This window comes from Anguilla rostrata, chromosome 9, assembly GCF_018555375.3.
Source record: "Anguilla rostrata isolate EN2019 chromosome 9, ASM1855537v3, whole genome shotgun sequence".
NCBI lineage: Eukaryota > Metazoa > Chordata > Actinopteri > Anguilliformes > Anguillidae > Anguilla > Anguilla rostrata.
The window spans coordinates 50,341,868-50,362,529 of record NC_057941.1 but is presented as its reverse complement, the minus strand read 5'-3'; the positions used below and the strand labels follow the sequence as shown (position 1 = coordinate 50,362,529).

Sequence of the window (20,662 nt, the reverse complement as noted above, 5' to 3'; positions counted from 1 at the left end):
ATACATCTGAGCTACCTGCAGAACAGCTCTCCACCATTTCAATGGTAGTTCATAGATATTTGGGAGGTTTTATTACAAATAATTTCATAGCTGTTTACATTCTACCATATTTTTTCCCACCCCTGTATTCAGAATTAGTAACCCTTGATCCACCTAAACCTCCCCTCCCCCCCATTCACCTTGACGAAGCTCATGCAGATGGTGCACATCTTGGTGAGCCATTTTCACCCACGCCCCTGTATTCCGAATCAGTATCCGTAACCTTTGACCCCGACCCCCCCCCCACTCACCTTGACGAAGCTCATGCGGATGGTGCACATCTTGGTGAGCTCGTACACCCACCATCAGTATCCGTCGTTGACTCGACTCCACTGAGCAGCTGGCGAGGCTGGATGTGCACATCTTGAGAGCTGACACCACCTGGCGTGTTGCAGACTGCGGGCAGCGGGAAGAGCTGGTTGTTGAGTCTGTCTGGACGCAGAGCGCTGGGGTCTTGCAGACTTGGCGAAGCCTCGCCAGTAGTGCAGTTGCGCTCTGGGGGGAGATGTGGGCGGCGGGCGGACTCGGCACGTGTAGGTAGCGGGAGGCGGGGCAGGGGCGAGCCTGTTATCACTGTATACACAGGGTTTTCAACAGTTCAATTCAACTGAGCGCCAAATTTATAAGAAAAAACTAAGTTCCTGTAGTGAAGATATGTGGAGTGCCACATAACCCCTCCCCCCCCCACCACTTTTCCGTGTCTGAATAACAATCGACCCGAAACGACCATAAAGGCTTTTCCTCCCCCCAAAATTTCAGTCCTACCATCCAAAACAGGCCGTGTTATTTCAACACTTCTTTACCAAAATGTATTTGCTCACGCACTGCAGATTTTTTATTTACCAAAAGCCCTTTTTACCCCTTTGTCTGGGTGTTTTTATCACATGCCAAGTGGGGCCCGTAGCTGTAGAGATGCTTGTGAAACAGGCCAGTCTGGCTTATTTCAGTATCGCAGTCTTTGTTCTACAGAGGCCCCCCCCCCCCAGGAAGAAAAGTAAACACGGCCAACTCCCACGGGCCCCTGGGAATGTCAATCACCGCCGTCGTCGGGGAAACCCATTGTGATGCTGTAACTGCTCCCGGAGGGGACGTGCCAGCTGGGAACTGACACTGTAAGGAGGACTGAGGGAGTTTTACACTCTGCTTAATGGAGTGATGACAGAGAGCAGAGGCACGCCCACAGAAATATTCCAGGATCCCTCTAAAATTCCCACTAAAATTCCCCACAGAGCTGGCTCTCAGTATCAGGCCACCTTACATTATTATTATTTTCTCTGCACACTAAACTCCCTGGCAACTATTGCTGCATGTGCTCAGTGTCGGTTTAGCTCACGTTTTTGCACAAGTAATGTGCTCCTCACAGGTCAGGATCACTGCTATGACTACGGACAAGAGACCGAACGGACCACTGCAGGACAGAGCAGGACGCTATGGACCAGAACAGAACCGAACCAGAAAAAAAAAAAAAAAAAAAATAAATGAAATCGAAAAGGAACCCGAATCTCTCCCTCGGGGACGCACCTTTGCCGATGTGCCGGCGCGTGTGCTCGATGGTGGAGTTGCGGTTGACGTTGGACAGCAGGCCCAGGCAGAAGCGGTTCTTGTTGTTGGAGGGGTCGGTGAAGCCGTCCACCAGGACGCTGCGCGACGAGGCGTGGAAGGTCTCACCCACGCGGTTGTTCAGCTCGTAGTACGCCACCGAGCACCAGTACTCCGGCTCCTCGTAGCACACCGGGCGCAGGTCCGCTGGAACGGGAGACGGGGGGGCCGCCGGGTCAGAGAGGTCTACTGCCAACCCCCCAAAGTCTGGAGCGACTCGTCTGACTCCTCAGCAAGGACTCCGTAATGTCCTTTTCATAAAATGTGCTAAAAACTCAAAATCCCAAGACCCATCTCTCCTCATTCCTAAGGTTAGTCTCTTTTATTTTAGTGGCCAAGGCAAGGATTTCCTCCTTAACCCTCTGTGAAGAGTCAAAGTGCTTCACAATAGCACAAAACACTTGCGTTTGTTGCAGGCAATTATACTGTGTATCATAATCTACACGACTGTGTACGGCCAGTGCTGATGCAGCAAAGCATTTTAACTGAAAATGCGCATGCAGTCTGCAGCGTAGCTCACGTCTTTATGAGAACACGTCTAAAAATCAAACAAACGATGAGGGCTGATTAGATAACGGAGGAGAGGGGAGCATGAAACCCCGAAACGGAGTGGGCGCGGTCGCAGGGCGCAGGCCTGACGTAGGAAACGCGGGGGTCGTCACCTCTGTGGGGGGCGGAGAAGATGAGCTTGGCGGCGGAGTCACCCGGCTTGATGTCCTCGGTGGCGGCGGTCTCCGTCATGCTGTACGGAGGGGGCGGAGTCTCGGCTGTGCGGTTTGGGGGAGACAAAGGGCCTCTGTGAGCTGAGCTGGTCACATGACATAACTGATGATTCCGAACAGCATGCCCACCCCCAACCTCCCTTCGGGGGACTGCCATCAGGGATTTCGGGCCCCACGAGAAGACCCACACTGGACCCCACCACCTCAGGACATTTTGTGTTCTAATATTTCTTGAGGGCCCCTGTCAGTCAAGGCCCTTGGAACCATCTTAACACCCCCCCACCCCTGGGAATCTCTCTTAATTTCTTCCCCACAGTCAGGTGACAGGGGGGAGGGGGGGAGATACGGTGGCCCAGAAGACGCGTGTCTGTCGAACCACCGCGATTCAGCCGCCCCCAGATATGCCATGATCAGAAGCAGCTCTACCCTCACAGAAATGGAGCAGCCTGCAATACAGTATAAATATGTCAAAGTTTTGAAAACACAAATAAATATAATAAATGATAAAAACACGATATATATATATATATATATATATTTAAAGCATGCTGCAATCCCCAAAAGCAGCAGTCATTTTCCATCTGTCCACATATTATGCAGCAGCGAGATAACTATCTATGCTTTTGATTCCAGTGTATTTTTGGTCATTTCCATTACTGTAAGGGCATATCGATCCAGTCGCTGAATCTATAGGAGATTCTTTACTCAGCTGCACCTGAGGTGGGGGCAGGGGGTTGGGAGGGGGAGGGGGGGGGGCGTTTCCACGGCGAACTGGCCGGGGCCCGGCGGAACTCTGGTATCCAGCGAGCGGATTGGCCCGGAGCCCAGGCAGGCTGAGTGGAAGTGGGCGTGGCGTGTCCATTCAGACCCGCTCAAATGACATCGGCATCTGGCGCCCGCCTGCAGCCGCTCAAAAGACACGCCTCCTTTCACCAGCCGCTGTCGCTAGCCCTCTGACGCTAGCATTTTAACCGACATCACACGCAGAGAAGCTCAAGATAAAGACTCTTATTAATGTTCTTGTTCAGAGGTCAGTTCAAGAAGAATTAAACTAAGCCCTGTACTGGGACTTTAAGCCAAATTATTAGGCCATCTGAGAGAGAATGGCTCCAAAATGGATGGACATGGCTAGGGACTACAGAGGAGCCTGAAACTCAAAGCCAGGGTAGCTCACATTCTGTAACTGCTGTGATTTGACAGATAGCAGCCTGGGATTTGTAGTCCAGTATTCGGTATGGTGGGGGCACTGGTGAACACAGCACTGGCTCCACAGTGACATTTCAAAGCCCAGCCACCCCACCCGAGCACCCAACTATGCAGCAGGTGAGAAACCCCACAAGAAGCTGAAATGCAAGCCGCCATCTTGGCTCAAGCCAGGCTGACAGTGCAAAGTCAGGTCTAGTGACAACCAGCCTCATTACTGCCCCCTTGCCCCCCCACCCCCAGCCCAGCCCAGCCCAGCCCAGGGTGCGTACCGGTCATCTGGTAGGGGCTCCCGGGGTCGGTGGCGCTGCTGGGGGAGTTTGGGTAGCTGACAGTGCTCGGCGATTGGACGTAGGAGCCAGCGGGGGAGGAAGAGAAGACGTTGCAGGGCAGCGGGGGGAAGGAGTCGGGGTACGTGGCGTTCTGGGGCATCAGGGGCTCGTTGTGCAGCGAGGCGTTGCGGAACTTGGCCAGGAGGCTGTGCTGGGGGTTGAACTCGCTGTGGCGCGGAACCAACACAGGGGGCAGCACTGAGAGACGAGGGGGGGGGGGAGAAGGAGTGAGTTTATTAACAAGAATAATTTCCGTCTGATCAGAACTTAAGAGAACTGAATTGACCTTCATGTGACCTTAGATAGTTTGTACATACTTCTGTATGCGTGTATATGTAAATAATACAAATACACACACACACACACACATATATATATATATACACACACAGAATACCTAAACACGTGCACACACACGCCACACATACATATGCATATATATATACACACACTCATATATACACACACACACACACACCACACATACATATATATATAATATATACACTCATATATACACACACACACACTTGCATACATACATAATGTATATAAACAAACAGAAAATAAATCAGCCTAACACGTGTAGCCAGCCCCAGAGAGAGGGATCCTGTCGTATTGATTACTGAGTGAGGGCCAAGTGCAGTCGGCCACAATCTTTTCGAGCGTGAAACCCGAACCTTTAACTGTACTTCTGCGGTTTGGGATGGGGAGGACGAGGGGGGGGGCTGCTTTCGTGTTTATTTAAAGTCTTTGAAATCGCCGAAATGAAGCGAATCGTTGAAAGCGATTAAAACCGCAGGCTGTGTGCGCGTCGGGCGATGGAATTCCCTCCATTTCTCAAAGCGGGAGCCTCAACGTCGCGCTGAACACTGAAACCGATCCTTCCTGCCGATCTGATAACCAAAACGGACTCGGTTTCTTTTCTTTTCTTTTTTTTTTTGGCGATTGCTCAGCTCAAGGCCGGCAAGGGGATGACGCCTCTGGTTTCCTGGCAGAACGTGCTGGAGAGGCCAAACTCTCCATTTCAGGATCCGGTTTGCGTGAATTACAAAAAATGCCTGTAATGTCACTTAATAATAACAATAAAAAATTGTATTTACTACAAATCAAAACATTTTATTTCAACTCCTTTCCTCAAATTGGGCTGACCGAACCCCTCAACCCCCCCTAAACAAACCCTGTCTGAAATTTTGGGCCACACCAACCCCAGGCCACTCCAAAACCAAAAGAAACTGTCAGTTTTATCCGTACATTATAAATAAAATATCCCATGTGTCAATTTCAATAGCCGACGCATTAAAAAGGTATTAATCTAAAGTTCTAATATTTTCACTGAGGGCCCCTGTCACTTAGGAATCGTCCTAACTCCTCCCCCATACGCCCCCCTCCCCCCTCCCCGCCTGTGTGGCCGCTCCCGCCCACCTGGGGTCTCGACGCGGCGGTAGTGGTAGGGGTTGATGCAGATGTCCTTCTGCTTGGAGCCGAAGGGGAACTCGCAGCACTCCAGGGCCTTGAGCTCGTGGTGGGACTGCAGGTCGGGCCAGCGCCACACGCGGCAGTAGATGACGTGCGGCAGGCCCTTGCGGTGCGACACCTGGAGCCGGCCGTCCAGCGAGCGCGGGATGGTGACGCACTTGCTGGGCTGGCCGGGGCTGCTCAGGGCCTTCTCCAGGTCCTCCATGGCGCCCTTCTTCTTCTTCAGCTTCTTCACCAGCGAGTCCACCGCCTTCTCGGCCCACTTCTCCTCCTCGTCGCCCTGCTTCCAGCCCAGCAGCCTCTTCACCGCCGGGCTGGTGAAGGAGAACAGGGAGGTGATGGAGGTGGTGGAGTGCATCGGGCCGGAGGAGAGGAGGAGGAGGAGGAGGTGGTGGGGTGGGGGGTGGTGGTGGGGGAAGCGGTCACTTGGCGCTGGAGGCGGGGCCTGTTGGAGGGGGGTGTGTTGGGCAGGGGGAGAGGTGGTGGTGGTGGTGGGGTGGGGGGGTGATAGTGGTGACTCGACGCGGGACGCAGGGCCTGTTGGAGAGGGGTGTGTTGGGGGAGAGGTGGTGGTGGTGGGGTGGGGGGGTGATAGCGGTGACTCGGTGCAGGAGGCGGGGCCTGTTGGAGAGGGGGGTGTGCTGGGGGGGTGGGTGGGAGAGGAATTCTGGAAGACTGCCACAGACAGAGCAAACACACTCTGTCACTCCGGTGTCTGGTGCTGGGAGCAGGAACTCGAGAAGCTGCGGTACAGGGGAATGTTTTTTTCTCTTTTTTTTCTTCTTCTTCTTCTTCTTCTTCTTCTTCTTCTTGTTACGCAGCCAGATGTCCAGATAGAGTTTCTGTCATCTGTCGAGAGAAACAGAAGGCGTGTGTTGAGTGTCACGGCAACCCAAGCACGACCAATCACCAAACGGTTAAACAGAGCCGTGCTTTGATTTCGTGAAGGGGCAAACGCACGTGTCCAAAAGTCTCAAGGTTTGGGGCCCTCGGCACACCAAGTTTGGGAACACAGTGCACTGGGACTGCGTAGGGGAGACAGGCCTGGGGTGGGGGTGGGGGGCGTCCTTTGTTTAGAGAATTTGGGGACCCCCTGGACAGCTAATGCACACTGGACAGAGCTCTAAAGGCAGTATCACAGTCTAACAGCCGCTTTCCGCAGTCAGAAGGAGCAGCTGACAGCTTTGTGCGACACGAAAAATAAGATAACCATGTCAACATGGTTGACCACAGCCCAGCGGGATTTATCAATAAAATTCAGTCCCCCCCGGTCAGAATACCCCGGCCCCCCCTCCATATTGTTTTAAGGTGAACAAAACTGGTTCGGATTCAGTTCTCCACTCAATAACTCAGATAGTCAGCCCTCTTCCCAGCCAGAGATCAACTTTCAACCAGCAAATGAACATTGGCAAGAGCAGGTGTCAGGAGATCAGCGACATCCGTCCTATAAATCGAGTACCTGTGGTTAATTTTCACCTCTTTACAACTACACATGTACGGTTTAGCCACCTGGGGGGATGGGGGGGGTTAAGAGGGTGTCTCTTTCAGTAATTATAGCAATTTGCACGGGCTAAAAATATAGGCCAAAAAAAAAAAACTCCGGAATGTAAGGTATTTGGAACCAAATTCTTTACAAAAAAAAAATGTAATGGCCATTTAAATAAGTACTTGATATGTAAAGCACGCAGACCTCGACTGTACTTGAAGCACGCGAGTTCAATCCTGTGACTCCAGAGCCTACTCTTGTGTTTGGAAAAAGCAACACGCTCAGAGTTCTAAGCTTGCATTGAAATTTTTCTTAATAAAATCAATGGTAAAAATCATATAATTCGTGATAAAAATAGAAAAGGTCGGAAATAATCGGACATGCAGAGTGCATGTGTGCGCAGTGAAATAAAGAATAAAATCTATCCCACAAATAGCAAGACAACTACAAAGCCCTCCTTTCTTGGCACGAAATGAAAACAGGCGTTCACTTCAATGCGGCATCAATACTTTTTGTTCGTTCTCATTTTGTCTTTTATGAGACTGGCGTCACTCAGTCTGCCGATTCAGATAGGCTTAATCACCAAACGCTTTATTATCTAGACGCCCCCAGCAAAATAAACAGACGCGTTTCCTTTCGCTAACCCCGCTGCATATTCTTTATTTATTTATTTTTTTAAACAGTGTATTCAGGTCCTAACCCCTGCGGCAGAGGACACCTTGAGTAGCTAATGATCATGTCACGTCGTGCGTCTACAGCGTGGTTCTCCACTCCCCAGAATGTACATCAAACTCTACGATATGATATTCACGGACAAATTACACCAACACAACTTTTCCGCGTCTCATCATCGAACGGAAACCAGTTCAATTAAATTAGTCTAAATTGATTATTAATAAGAACATTTTCATAAAAGCAAATAAGGAGAAACTGAAAGGATGAAGCAGTTACTAAGCTGGTCGTTATTTTCTATTATCCCGGGCTGATTCCCACGGACATAATTGGTTCAAATACACCTAAAAACGTAACACATTTTTTTTTAAACAGGAAAACTGCAATCAACCTGTGCCTACGCCATAAATAAGCAGTAAGTGATTGAGTGTAGGGGCAGGGTTATGAATCATTTCACTTTTCTTACCTTTGTCAGGAGGACCCCGAAGACACGCTTCTGTTGTAAGTTGAGGGTATCCCTCTGCGGCTCGCGCTGTGGAGGTGTGGAGCGTGTGTGTTTGCAAAGGAGCCGGAGGAACAGCACAGCCCCGGCGTCAGTCAGGCTGGAGCCTCAGCGCCTTCGTGCGGGATCCATCCGCTGCGCTGGAACTTTCCCAGGATTGCAGACAGACGGCGGTGTGCTCATCCGAACGAGGACGAGACAAGAGTCCCGCTAATTAATACTATCTGTATCGGGCAAGGAGAGGCCCAGACTGCTGCTGTTTTTTTTATGGAGTTGAAAATACACCCAAAATCGATCTGTGTTTGAGACATCCTAAAGAAACACAACATCGCACCTGCACCATGGAATATTTACAATGGTATTAAAAAACTCAATAAAATGATAATTGCCCATATATATACACAACTAAGTGGTTCTGTCATGTCCGTAGATATGCAATGTATCTCCTTTCGTAGTGTGCTATATGCCTATACAAGATCGTGTTATCAATGTAATTGCCTTAAAATGAACTGACAAACCTCGATATCCGAATCATTCTGGTAGCAAGCCAAACATACAAAACATTTTCAGAAAGGTGCATTTAGTTTCACTTTTAAAAAATTCCGTGTACTCATTTCCATTTCACTAAAATCACTGTCGAAATTTCAGCGTGTAAAATGAATTCTTCGATTTAAATGTTTGGCACACTCCGGGGCACTTTTTGGCTTGAGGTGGTTTGATTGGAATGTCCATCGACATTGTAATGTTGCGCAACACACCTACACAGATGACAGAGTTCAGTTTATAACTTGAAACGGGTCTCAAACGCTATGCTTCTTAATTTAGGAACAAAGTCAGCCTTGAACAATACTCACTGAACAACTGTTACTGCGAGTTGATGAGAACAGCAACACATTTCCTCACTTCAAAATCCTTAACTATATTCTCCGTATGTCTACTGCTCACTCAGCCTACCTGCCCAATTTCCACGAATTGGTACTGTTTCTTGGTGATATAAGGTGCAATTTCACGTCAGGGGCGTTTCTTACAAACGCAACATCAAGCAGCCTCCACCGGCGCAGTTGCGCCAATTATTGGAAGTGCGCCAGCCGGCAAATCGATCTCTATATTTGTAAGGTTCTTTTCACTGCGGATGGATACATTTTGATCGTGAGCGGCGTGACTAGTCCAGTTAATGACGCAAGCCAGGCTGGCGACAGAAAGTCTAGGAGTTTGACATTTTCACAGTTTACAGCAACTGCAAAGGAACGTAACAATGCTTTGAATATTGAGTGCGTCCATTTCAGAGCCCGTCTCAGATCAATCCTTTACGCTGGGACTGTGTATTATTTTAAAGATAGTTGGGAAACATCAAGTGAAACAACGAAGTGCCTATGTTTAGCAAGGTGTACGGTCTCGACTCGTACTCAGGCTGCAGGGGAGCGAGTGGGGAGCGATTGTCTACCCGTGCGAAATTGAAACGCACTGATGCTCCTGTCACGAGTTTGAATCTGACACAGCCGCTGTTGTGCTTTGTCACGTTCCAGAATCTTTATACATAACGTTCAATTACAAAGAGGCCGCCAAACGACAGAGACATAAAGTGCACGAGGGAAACGGAGAGAATGCGTTAGACAGAACGACTTCCTGGCAAGGAGACTGATAGAAGAGTACAAACAGGATGTACTCCCTAGGGTATTCAGCAGCCCACAAAAACATCCACATTATTAGGTTTGGAGTCTCTGGCAGACCTCAAAATTGCAGAAGAAAACAGTAAATTATAATGGGACTTCACGTACTCAAGCCGCAGACCTCTTGAACCGTTGTTTTTTAAACAGGGGGCCAGTCATTATTACCCTGGCACTGACACGCAGAAATGCTCATAAACAAGACGACAAAAACAAACAAATAAAAGTTCCTCGAGGCATCATCGAATAGCCTACACATTTAGGCATGGATGTTGTATACAGAATTAACACCTGAAATGATCAACATCATTTTTTTGTACATTATAGATGGTGCAATTTAATAACTGTGGTAAGCAAACAGCGTTATGGTACAGTCTTCCAAATGCAAGTCTTTCATTGGTCACAGAACCACATACAAGCGTGTCTGAAATGTAAAAGTTATTTTTGTTTTTATTGCATATTTCGTAAATAATTTATTTCAAAATGTCTAATTAAACATTGTGTATTCACTTTAACATAATTGTATTTTCTTTTTTTATCCGAAAATTATTTTGTTATGCCCTAGCTCCCCCCTTAATTAATTCTAGGGGGTAATACTTAAAATTATTGATCAGTATATGTCAATGACATCATGAAATCCCCATATTTATTAATAAATCCACATATTTATACAGTTGCGAGTTCACAATGTAACAGTTGGAAGTGGAATTCTACAAGAATTCAAATGAAACATACCAATGCTGGCCCACAAGCTAGAATTACATGGTGCATAATTTCTGTTATGATTAAGTGCCTCCGACTTGGATTGTCTGTCTGAATAAAACGCACGCAACCAATTAACTCTTTCCTTGCTTTTTAATTATTTGAGTCAAGTTGTCCAGTGCTCTTTCAGTCCAAAAAAAAAGAATAAAACCCACACACAGGTAGGCCTACAGTATACTTTCCAAATGAAACCAAATTAAAAACGGCTATTACATTTCAAAACCTAACAAAACCATGATACAAAATAAAGACCGCTTTTTGATTACAATGCAATATTCTGTCAGGATTCTCTCCTCTTTGACACAGTAAAAAAAGGTAACATGATAAAATATCTTTGAATGCACAGCCTGGGAACATCGCGGCATCATCAGTGTGCGCGTTAAACACGGAGAAACCGCGAAACAGTCTCCATCCGCCCGCGCTTCTCCGCGTGCTAAATTCGGAGCCGCGTGCTGCTAGTCCGCTTTTCGCTGGGACTCCAGTTTCCAGGCACCGGTAATGTAGCGAAGTCTGATAAAGACCAGATCCCGGCCCATCTGCAGCCAGCTCCAGAAAGGGACCAGCTTGGACCCTGAAAACGTGAGATTAGACAGAACATACACAAAAGAATCACAGAAAAACTCAACACCAAGAAATGGCTCTATACACTAAAATCCTTCTTTTATATGGGGCTAATGAAGTGAAGGACCTGTGGGAATTCTCACCAAAGATGAAACGTGGCAAATGTATCAGCAACAGAAAAGGTCATTTATGAATCATTAAATTTTCGCAGCGGCCCACCTTCGATCTCGGTCCAGTTCACGGCGACCTCCGCTATGGGTATCTTAAAGCACTGGGCGATGTAGAGGAGTTCCACATCAAACGCCCTGGGGTGGAATAAATGCCTTCGGTTATTATATTACACACAGTGTGTGATTACATGGCATCCGTTTGGCACGTGGCCTTACTCAGATATGAGCGACAGAGCGCGAGAATCGGCTAACAACATTTCCAGACCAGCGAGTGCGTGTTCAAAATTGCCAAAGTGCTAACTGCAAGTTAACCATGTCAACAGCACTGAAACAGACCCGGTACCACAAACCCCATGTATTGCATTTCATGAAATAAGAAGCCATATGGATACCAGTGCAATGAACCAAACATTCACTGTAAATGTTCACACCCTTTAGACACTCTGTGTGAGCTCTGTTAGTAACATTGTGTGTGTGTGTGTGTGTGTGTGCGTGCATGCACACAGGGCTGTAGGTCTGTCTGTTCTGCTGCAAAGCCCCACTTTAATAAGACACACTACAGCCTTTTTCTAAAAGAAATGTAAAACAATTCCCATTCAACCCAGGTGGGAAAAACCAAAAAAATTATGGCGCCCCCCCCCCCCCACCACTCCCCCCGATCAGCTAACTGAAAGTAGTCCCTTGCACTCAGATACGGGTTCGTGGGAATATGTCCAGTCACTATGCAGAAAACACACACACAGAGACCAAGGGCGTGGCTGTCCCGTTCACAGAGGGGTCTAAAATAAAACCCGGGTCACTGTTTGCCAAATGCTGTGGCCATCCGAGAGAGGCGGTGAAGAGCTTGGCCTTCTCGGGCCAGGCTTCTGGTCTTCACCGGTCAGCACAGAACACGGAACACGGAACATGGAACACGCCAAGAATCTCAGCCCTCCGCTCTCACACCCAACAACTTCTGTGTAAGCGCACCTTTTATTATTTTTTTAAACCTCTGCCAAGGAGGTTATGTAACAACGTCTGTCCATCCGCTTGTCTGTCCGTGACAGAAATATCTGGAAAAGTACTGGCAGGGTTGCCACAAACTTTGCTGAGCACATTCATGTTCCCAAGAGGAAGAAAACTTATTTGATTTTGGTGACCCCGTGACCTTTCCTCTGGCGCTACCATCAGGCCAAACTTTCAACTTGTGATTGACATATCTGGAAATGCAATGGCCGGATTGCCCCGAAATTTGCTGAGGACATTCATGTTCCCAATAGGAAGGAAACTGTTGATTTTGGTGACCCCGTGGCCTTTCCTCTAGCGTCACCATCAGCCCAAACATATCTTAAAAAGTACCTTAAAAAGGGGAGATTGTTGTGCCTTGGCTGAGGCCTGCACTCTACAGAGTGAATTCTTTCTACTTTAAATATAAATCTGGCAGCCAACGTGGGGCTGAATATATATATATATATACAATTCCCGCCATAATTTAGAATATCCAATCGACTATTTACAGCCACGTTCATGCGTGATTTACACTGCTGACTCAGGAGAACGAAGAGCCGCGGTTCTCATCCTTTTCTTTTCTTTTCACTGCGTCTTTATGCGGATGAGCCACTCGGCAGCCCATGTAAACGCAGTATCAAAAGAGTTAGGGCTGCTGGAGGAAACATCACAGAGCATCGCCGGACACGTTTACAATGAAATGCATGCACTCTTTTTTTTTTTTCCCCAAAGGGAAACACTTAGAGCTTCCTGGCATAGAGCAGTCGGCTCTACATTCGGAAGAACTTGTCACTTCTCGCGCCACTTTGGAACTGCTGCTCTGACCAAAGCCTAAACGAAAGGCACTGAGATACCTGCGGTTTGCGCAGGTATCGCACCTAGCGGACGCGTAGCGTGGATGTTTGCACAGGGGACGCTCCGAATGGCCGCGGGATTCGCGTGATTTAACGTACCAGCGCTCCACGTGCAGGCTGGAGAAGGTCTTGAGGGCCGCCTCGCGGGTGAAGAGCTTGAAGCCGCACTGCGTGTCCCGGATGCCCTTCACGCAGAAGAACCACACCAGGAAGTGGAACCCGTACATCAGGAAGGTGCGGAACACCGAGCGCTGGGGGGGAGAGAGAGAGGGGGAGACGCGGGCCGTCAGCGAACGCTTCGCGGAAATCGCTCGCCGGGGGAAACGCGTCGCAGCGTCACACATAACTGTCACAGTTTAACGCGTTCCGCCAGACATAGACGTGGCTGAGTTTCCTCTGTAACCCCTGAGTATGAGCCTTCTAAACCACTTGAGCTGCAGTCATCATTTCACCAAGGCCGTTTCCTCTCCTAAACAAACCCTCCACCCTCAAAGAGTGCAACAGGCCATTAAAACTCATTAATTTTGTCCCTGCAGCGCACCCTACAGGCCGAAGTTTGAGAAGCACAGAGTTAGAAATTGCTTTGGGTTACTGATACAGGTTACTGCATTTACCACATAGCCAGTTTTAAACATTAATTTCCCAGCATACACACACAGTACACCCCACAGCCAGTTTTAAACAGTAATTATCGAGCATACACACAGTACACCCCACAGCCAGTTTTAAACATTAATTTCCCAGCATACACACACAGTACACCCCACAGCCAGTTTTAAACAGTAATTATCGAGCATACACACAGTACACCCCACAGCCAGTTTTAAACAGTTATTCTGGAGAATACAGTGCACAAGTGACTGGAGGCACAGTGTACACACAACGTAAGGTGAGACATACCTGTGCAACAGACTCCTCCTCCAGGTGAGCTCGGGAGCCGCAGGAAATAGCCATGTTCCCCTGCCAATCAAAACCCATCAATAATCAAACCAGACTGTACCCACAGGAGCTCTGCAAGACCAAATAGACCGCGATAGAGAAAGAGCACAAGACCCACGACCCACCGGCTTCATGCTGATGTCATTAAGCCCCGCCTCCACCTTCTCCAGGTCAGCGAATTTCGTGGCTCCGTCGGCGTCCGCCATCAGGATGAGCTTTCCTCGGGAGCTGAGGGTACCCTGTGCAGACAGCGGCACGGGTCAGCAACAACAACAACACCAATAACATCAACACCAAGGCCAACACCAAGACCACCACCAACACCAACAACAACAACACCAACAACACCAATAACATCAACACCAAGGCCAACACCAAGACCACCACCACCATCAACAACAACAACAACACCAACAACACCAATAACATCAACACTAAGACCAACACCAAGACCACCACCACCATCAACAACAACAACAACACCAACAACACCAATAACATCAACACCAAGGCCAACACCAAGACCACCACCACCAACAACACCACCACCATCAACAACAACAACACCACCAACAACACCAATAACATCAACACCAAGACCACCACCAACAACAACACCACCAACAACAATGACAACACACTTTTATATAGTATGCACACTGCTTTTCACAGTACCAAGATATCATTACAAAAAGGTAAATACAAAATAACATCAAGAAAACAAAAACAAATCACAAACAACAACAAAGTTAAAAAAAAAAAAAAAACATTCTAAGATTCAACAATGTTCAGAGACGTTTTGCCTGGCCCAGCAAAATGAGAGCACAGAGGTCAGGGGTCAAGGGTTAGGGGTCAGGGGTCATGATCCGGCACACTCACCATCCTCACGGCTCCACCCTTCCCACGGTTCCTCACCAGCGTCAACACCCTCACTTTGTCAGCTCCGTACTTCTTAGAGTAACTCAAGGCAACCTGGAGACGTGGAATGAACCCCTCTGTGAGAACACTCATTCCCCCATCATTACGAAACACAAACATCCTGCCAGCAGTGGACATCCAGTGCAATTCCATTATTCTACAGCATCAAAACACTCAATATTAACATTTTTTCTAACAAATATTCCAATGCAAATTTTATAAAATCAATATGAAAGAAATATTCTAATAGCAAAAATATTCATTTGTTTCTAGATATTGCTTAATCCCTTTACAGAACCATACATAGATGAAGACAACAAAGGATTTAAAGAATTAATGTGCAAACACTCGGGCGTTTTCAAAACGTATGAAGGGCATGGCGACATACCTCAGTCGTTTTGTCTTTACTGCCGTCATCAACTATAATTACTTCGTAGGTGAATGAAGGCTGTTGCTTCTGAAACACAATGTAAAAAAAAAAGCCGTTTCATTGCAACACATTATTCGAGAGACACTGCCACCTCCTGGTTATTTGTCGTAATTAAGTGTTAACAATCCTGTAACTGATTAAAGCAGTTACAAACATAAAAAATGCACAACATTTCCACAGGTTAACAACAGATATACACAGGTATACCAAAATTAACTGTTTTTGCATTCCAAGAAAAATGACATTTCCTGACGAAACACAACTATGCATAACACAGGTAACAATGGACAACTCAACCACATTTCCTATTTTTTCCATGAATTTCCCAAAAATACGTAGCTCCTTAAAGCCCCTTTAAATATCACTGAGGAGCCCGATTACCTGTCGTTTCTCCAGGTATTCCATCGTCTCCTCCATCATCACAGGCACTGAATGCACACAGGCACACAGAAAGTAATGCAATGTAACGTAGCGATATCCAAACAGCCTATTTTCCTCCACCGCCCACAGTCAGGTGTACGAACACACAACAGCACATACAAAATCCGTGCACGGATTGGGACTCAGAACACGCTTGATTGGCTTTGGTCCGATTCTTATTCTCTGAAAGTCAGTCTTTTGAGATGAGTGGGAAGTTATTTGAATAAATAATCTTAATTGCCTGGCTTGAGAATGCCAACTGTGCAAATGGCAGAACAAGAGAGCGACAGATCAAGATAATTCTGATGTATCCTAGACAACCCTCAACTATGTTCAGTTATTACAGTTAGACAACATTTTCACATTTTAGGCATTAAACAGACGCTGTAATCCAGAGAGATACATTGTGTACATACAATATGTTTATACAGCGGAAGCAATTCAAGTAAGTACCCTGCTTAAGGGTACAACGGCAGTGCCCCATCGGGGAATTAAACCAAGAACCTCGGAGCTACACGCTCAGTTCCCAGACTACTATCATATACTACCGCCCTGATTATGTTACCCGTCACTTGAACCCGTCAGTCAACGCTACTATGAGTAACCGGAACAAAAACACCTACACCGGAGCTCTTCGTTGTAGGACGGCACTACCACAGACAGCTCCCGGGAATGGGGGTCATGGAGACTGGGGAACGCCTCCTTCGCTCCGTCTCCGGAGAGGAAATACTTCTCCTTCTCGTGGCGTCTCAGGTCAACCATACCTGAAGCGCTGAAGTGCGCAATTAATATTACCTTCAATAGAGAGAGAGAGAAAAACATGAATGCAAATGTATTCTGACGACACAATGACGTAATACTAACGCAAAAGTAAAACAAAATACACTTTAAAATGGACAAGTCAGTTATCTTAAAAACGTAAGCTGCAACTGACGTGCCACATGCAAAGATGAATTATTTCTCCCGTTAACCACCGATAACTTAATTGATTTCAAACAGGAAAGGTGCATTTAAGGATCAGCTTAGCCAACTATCATTACAGCAACATGGATACCATTCCAGTCTCTCATTATAACTTTGGCAAGGTTGTCATTACATTAAAATATAACAGAGGCAGCATCTAGTAAGCAATAACGTCAATTCTTTAGCTAATTAGCAAAGTTTACAAGTTACGATTCTAAGACAACACCAGAAATAATCAAAACTTGCTGGTTATGTGCATACAGTTAAAGGTACTTGGCAACCTAAACAAGCAAATAATGAACGTTACTTACCAAAATTAAAGCCACAACTGCTAAGGCAGCCAGACACGGAATCAGTTCACACAATCCGCAATCCATCTCTGTCCATTCCCGGTCGCATAGGACCCCTAACCCTACAGCAGCACAGTACTAGACTACAGAAAAATGGGTAACTGATTAATTGCACTTTGACACAAAGCAAGGTAGACCGGACCTCATGTAATGTACCATTACCGAGACAGCCAGCAATGTAAGTTAGCTATATTAAACTGAGGCATAACACACCATTTCGTTCGGCAGCCTAGATTTGTGTTTTCTCATTCAACTTTTACTTCCACTCACAGTGAAACACCTACGCGGAAGTCTCTCGTAATTTTGGAAAAGAACACATCACCACATCGCTGCAAGAGGAAAATCCGGCTAGGAGAAGTGAACTACAACGCGACAGCGGCCACTGCCGGCTGGGAGTGATTAGGTACTATATTATTTCGCAGTAAACGAATGTGAAATTCGATTAAATCGATTTTTATATGTTGTTTGTATAAAATTTTGTATTTGTTAATAGTCTACGTTAAACACATAATATAATGTATTTGTTTTGAATCGTAACAGAAGTAAACCGTTTAAATAAAAGCAAGTTGTTTCTTTTCTAGGCTACATATTTTTTTGGCACACAAAAACTAACGAATCTGCTTTGAATCATTGTAGCTTAGTTTACCTATGTTCACGTGGTGCATCAAAACAGCATGGCGGCTGGATTCAAGTGAGTGAACTGTAAGCTAAAATGAAAATGATTGCTCTTAACGTCTCTCTTTAGATGTTGGAGGAACTAGACACACTAAATCGTATACATTTGTAAAGAGTTTAGCTTATCTTAAAATGCAGATTACTCATCTATTTGTAAGTACCTAATATGTCATTTGAAAGCTAGCTAGCTGGCTAACGTTACCCACAGTTACCCACCACTCAGTTATTCTGAACTAGGTTGGTAGCAGGTTAAATAAATGATTATTTTAGCTGTGTATATACATTACGAACTGTGTTTTTTCACCCAGAACTGCAGAGCCCCTAGAATACCACAGGAGTTTTCTGGTAGGTGGCTGTTCTTAATTCAGTGTCATTCTTTGCTCGTATGTTTTGCGATTTTTTTTAGCTAGTGATATTATTCTGGAGTCTGGACCACTCGCAGCTAAAAAAAAAAGGGCAGGCGTTCGTATATGTCATCGCAAATAACGTTTGAACAATCATTATATTCAGTACTTGTCCTCATTAGAAAGAAAACTGCCGGCCAGATGGACGAGAACTGGGCGAATTCAGAACCACAACCCTTAATATAGGTGAGAAACTCTTTTCTGTTGTGCTGTCCACTAGTAGATGAACTTGCTTGATCAAGTTACTCAGTCATCATTGCTTGAAAGAGACTAGAACGAATTGATGGATTGATCGACATTTTTATGAGTATCGACAGTTGCTGTTTATTTATGTACCTGTCACAGTGTAAATTAATGTTGGGGCATACTGTTAATTCTCATCTGAAGGTTCCATATCGACTGCAGACGGATCGGCACTGGTGAAGATCGGAAACACCACTGTTATTTGTGGTATTAAAGGGGTAGAGTACTGACTCTAATGGCCAGAAAAGAGCGGCGAGCAAACTAACTACAGCCGTTTAAATTCAGATTGAGCTTCACTTAACACATTAACTAATTCTCCCGTCTTGTTCATAGGAACTAACTTCTCCACCGGCCGACGCACCAAATAGCGGTTATATAGGTAAGTGCTTCAGCTGTTTTTAGATAACGTGTTATTACATATGTTTATGGCATCGCTTACGAGGCTGTTCCTTTGACCTCCTTTTCAGTTCCAAATGTGGATCTACCGCCGTTGTGTTCGTCCAAGTTCCGACCCGGTCCGCCGGGGGAACAGGCGCAAGCAGCCAGCCAGTTCATGGCTGACGTCATCGAGAGGTATCCCTCACGCCCCGCCCCATATTTTCATGGTCGTTGGGTTATTACTGATGAATATGTGACAACGTTTAATAATTCTACTCCTGTTCTAGCTCTGAGGTTCTACTGAAAGAAGACCTATGCATTGAAAAAGCAAAGGTAAGACTGGTGTTCTTGGAAAAGTACAAATTTAAAACTGTGCATAAGAATAGAATCATTCTTTGCACAGACACATTCATGACCAGTATATTACACTGACAGTAATTAAGTGTGTTTCATGCTAGCTCTGCTGGGTACTGTACTGTGACATCATGTGTCTGGACTACGACGGAAACTTGCTGGATGCCTGCGTTATCGCATTAGTGGCGGCGCTAAAGAATGGTAAGGAGTGGCAAATCGTCTGAATGCGACATTTTTTTGTTGTTACGTTTCCTGCGCAAAACAAACACAAATAAACGACGTACCCAATTTCCTCACAGCGCAGCTTCCGGAAGTTTCCATCAACAAAGACACAGACTTGGCGGAAGTGAACACGGACAAGAAACGGCACCTGAACGTAGCCAAGCATCCGGTCAGCTCGTCATTTGCAGTATTTGATGAGTACGTCATTGTTCCGACCCTACTGTTGTGTAGAACTTGCAGCAGCACATCACTTTTTGATGGCTGGGACATGGACGTGAGAATTCTGTCTTAGTTCTAAGACATGGGATAGTTCCTCAAACGTTAACACACCCTTCAGAATGGGATTTTCCAGTCTTCATATATTAACTGCTTAAATATTTTCATGTGAAATGTTTTCTTATTTGAGAGTGGTTTATACTAATCTCACCTTGTGAGCTCCTGATGTGTTACAAGTTGATAAATTAACTAGGATGTCCCCCCATATTGAACTCCCATCGTAAATAACTTTGTTTCCCCCTTATGTAGCTCTATTGTAAATAAGTTTTCCTCCATATGTAACTCCACTGTTAATAACACTGGTTTTCCCGTATGTAGCTCCATCGTTATCGTTGACCCTACTGCTGAAGAGGAGACGTTGTCCACCGCCATGATGACCGTGGTGACCGACGAGAACGACACTCTCTGCATGCTCCACAAACCAGGCAGGTTCCACGCACTGTCCTCAGAGACACCGTACTTACGCACTAGAGTTTCTATAGTGAAGGTGTGGGAAGAACATCCCCCCCCCCCCCCAAAGTTAGCCAGGGCACTCCAACCCTTATTTTAAATAGCAATCATTTGACAAAACTACGTAAAATATTTACACACGGAAGTGTGTAAATTTCAGAAGTCAACTACAGTGTTGCAGAGCTCATTGTAAACCTAAATAAGCACTCAATGATTGAATGTATTTTTCCCTGTCTAAACTGCATGCAGTACATCCCTGGTCTGGGGTGCGGGAAAACGTCAGTGTGACGCAAGATCTCTCTTCGCTCTCTCAGGTGGGACGTCGCTGTCGAGCGAGAAGCTCCAGGACTGCATCAGCCGTGCGGTAACGAGGAACCGCGAGGTCGGCAAACTGATAAACACGGTCACACAGAGCGTCGAAACCGACAAGTGAGACCACACACACAAACCACACATTTCTGAGAGGGTGTTTTTTTTTTTTTTCTTCTAAAAGTTGTATTTTTCAATGTCAATATATATTTTCTTTTTATCACAATAAAACTGCTGACAAAGAACATTTACAAAAAAGAAAAAAATCAGCATCTGTGGCCAGATATCTTTTTTTT

At 46.2% G+C, this 20,662-nt stretch overlaps 3 protein-coding genes across 4 annotated transcripts; 1 reads left to right on the top strand and 2 right to left on the bottom strand.

Annotated features, from left to right (window-relative positions):
• Positions 1–733: 733 nt before the first annotated feature.
• On the bottom strand, positions 734–8,477 carry smad9 (SMAD family member 9). Of its 2 annotated transcripts, XM_064352705.1 has the most exons (6): positions 7,999–8,477; positions 6,074–6,223; positions 5,321–5,688; positions 3,836–4,093; positions 2,301–2,405; positions 735–1,785 (listed from the first exon to the last, which is right to left on the bottom strand). In XM_064352705.1, exons 3-6 carry the CDS (start codon positions 5,577–5,579, stop codon positions 1,397–1,399), a joined length of 1,011 nt encoding a protein of 336 aa, XP_064208775.1. In that variant the 5' UTR covers positions 5,580–5,688; positions 6,074–6,223; positions 7,999–8,477; the 3' UTR covers positions 735–1,396. The 2 variants fall into 2 exon arrangements, with proteins under 2 accessions (XP_064208774.1, XP_064208775.1); XM_064352704.1 differs by lacking the exons at positions 6,074–6,223; positions 7,999–8,477 and having other exon boundaries at positions 734–1,785; positions 5,321–5,800.
• A 1,853-nt stretch (positions 8,478–10,330) lies between these two features.
• alg5 (ALG5 dolichyl-phosphate beta-glucosyltransferase) lies at positions 10,331–17,173 on the bottom strand. Its single transcript, XM_064352706.1, has 10 exons — positions 17,017–17,173; positions 16,366–16,537; positions 15,704–15,750; positions 15,281–15,349; positions 14,854–14,946; positions 14,100–14,213; positions 13,936–13,995; positions 13,135–13,286; positions 11,244–11,329; positions 10,331–11,034 (listed from the first exon to the last, which is right to left on the bottom strand). Exons 1-10 carry the CDS (start codon positions 17,080–17,082, stop codon positions 10,919–10,921), a joined length of 975 nt encoding a protein of 324 aa, XP_064208776.1. The 5' UTR covers positions 17,083–17,173; the 3' UTR covers positions 10,331–10,918.
• Positions 17,174–17,320: 147 nt separating this feature from the next.
• Positions 17,321–20,635, top strand: exosc8 (exosome component 8). Its single transcript, XM_064352707.1, has 12 exons — positions 17,321–17,458; positions 17,692–17,746; positions 18,039–18,075; positions 18,257–18,320; positions 18,522–18,595; positions 18,711–18,756; positions 18,845–18,950; positions 19,043–19,088; positions 19,214–19,310; positions 19,409–19,529; positions 19,926–20,032; positions 20,372–20,635. Exons 2-12 carry the CDS (start codon positions 17,730–17,732, stop codon positions 20,488–20,490), a joined length of 834 nt encoding a protein of 277 aa, XP_064208777.1. The 5' UTR covers positions 17,321–17,458; positions 17,692–17,729; the 3' UTR covers positions 20,491–20,635.
• Positions 20,636–20,662: the final 27 nt, after the last annotated feature.

Excerpts from the sequence above, each read along its gene's own strand:
- smad9 (XM_064352704.1), bottom strand. The coding sequence starts at position 5,732 with ATGCACTCCACCACCTCCATCACCTCCCTGTTCTCCTTCACCAGCCCG. Across the intron at positions 2,406-3,835 it reads GAGCCCCTACCAGATGACCG|CCGAGACTCCGCCCCCTCCG; the intron begins GTACGCACCCTG and ends CAAACCGCACAG. Across the intron at positions 1,786-2,300 it reads CTTCTCCGCCCCCCACAGAG|CGGACCTGCGCCCGGTGTGC; the intron begins GTGACGACCCCC and ends CTCCCGTTCCAG.
- alg5 (XM_064352706.1), bottom strand. The coding sequence starts at position 17,082 with ATGGATTGCGGATTGTGTGAACTGATTCCGTGTCTGGCTGCCTTAGCA. Across the intron at positions 14,214-14,853 it reads AGGGTGGAGCCGTGAGGATG|GGTACCCTCAGCTCCCGAGG; the intron begins GTGAGTGTGCCG and ends CTGTCTGCACAG. Across the intron at positions 11,330-13,134 it reads AGCCTGCACGTGGAGCGCTG|GGCGTTTGATGTGGAACTCC; the intron begins GTACGTTAAATC and ends ATTCCACCCCAG.
- exosc8 (XM_064352707.1), top strand. Across the intron at positions 18,076-18,256 it reads AATACCACAGGAGTTTTCTG|AAAGAAAACTGCCGGCCAGA; the intron begins GTAGGTGGCTGT and ends TGTCCTCATTAG. Across the intron at positions 19,311-19,408 it reads AGTGGCGGCGCTAAAGAATG|CGCAGCTTCCGGAAGTTTCC; the intron begins GTAAGGAGTGGC and ends ATTTCCTCACAG.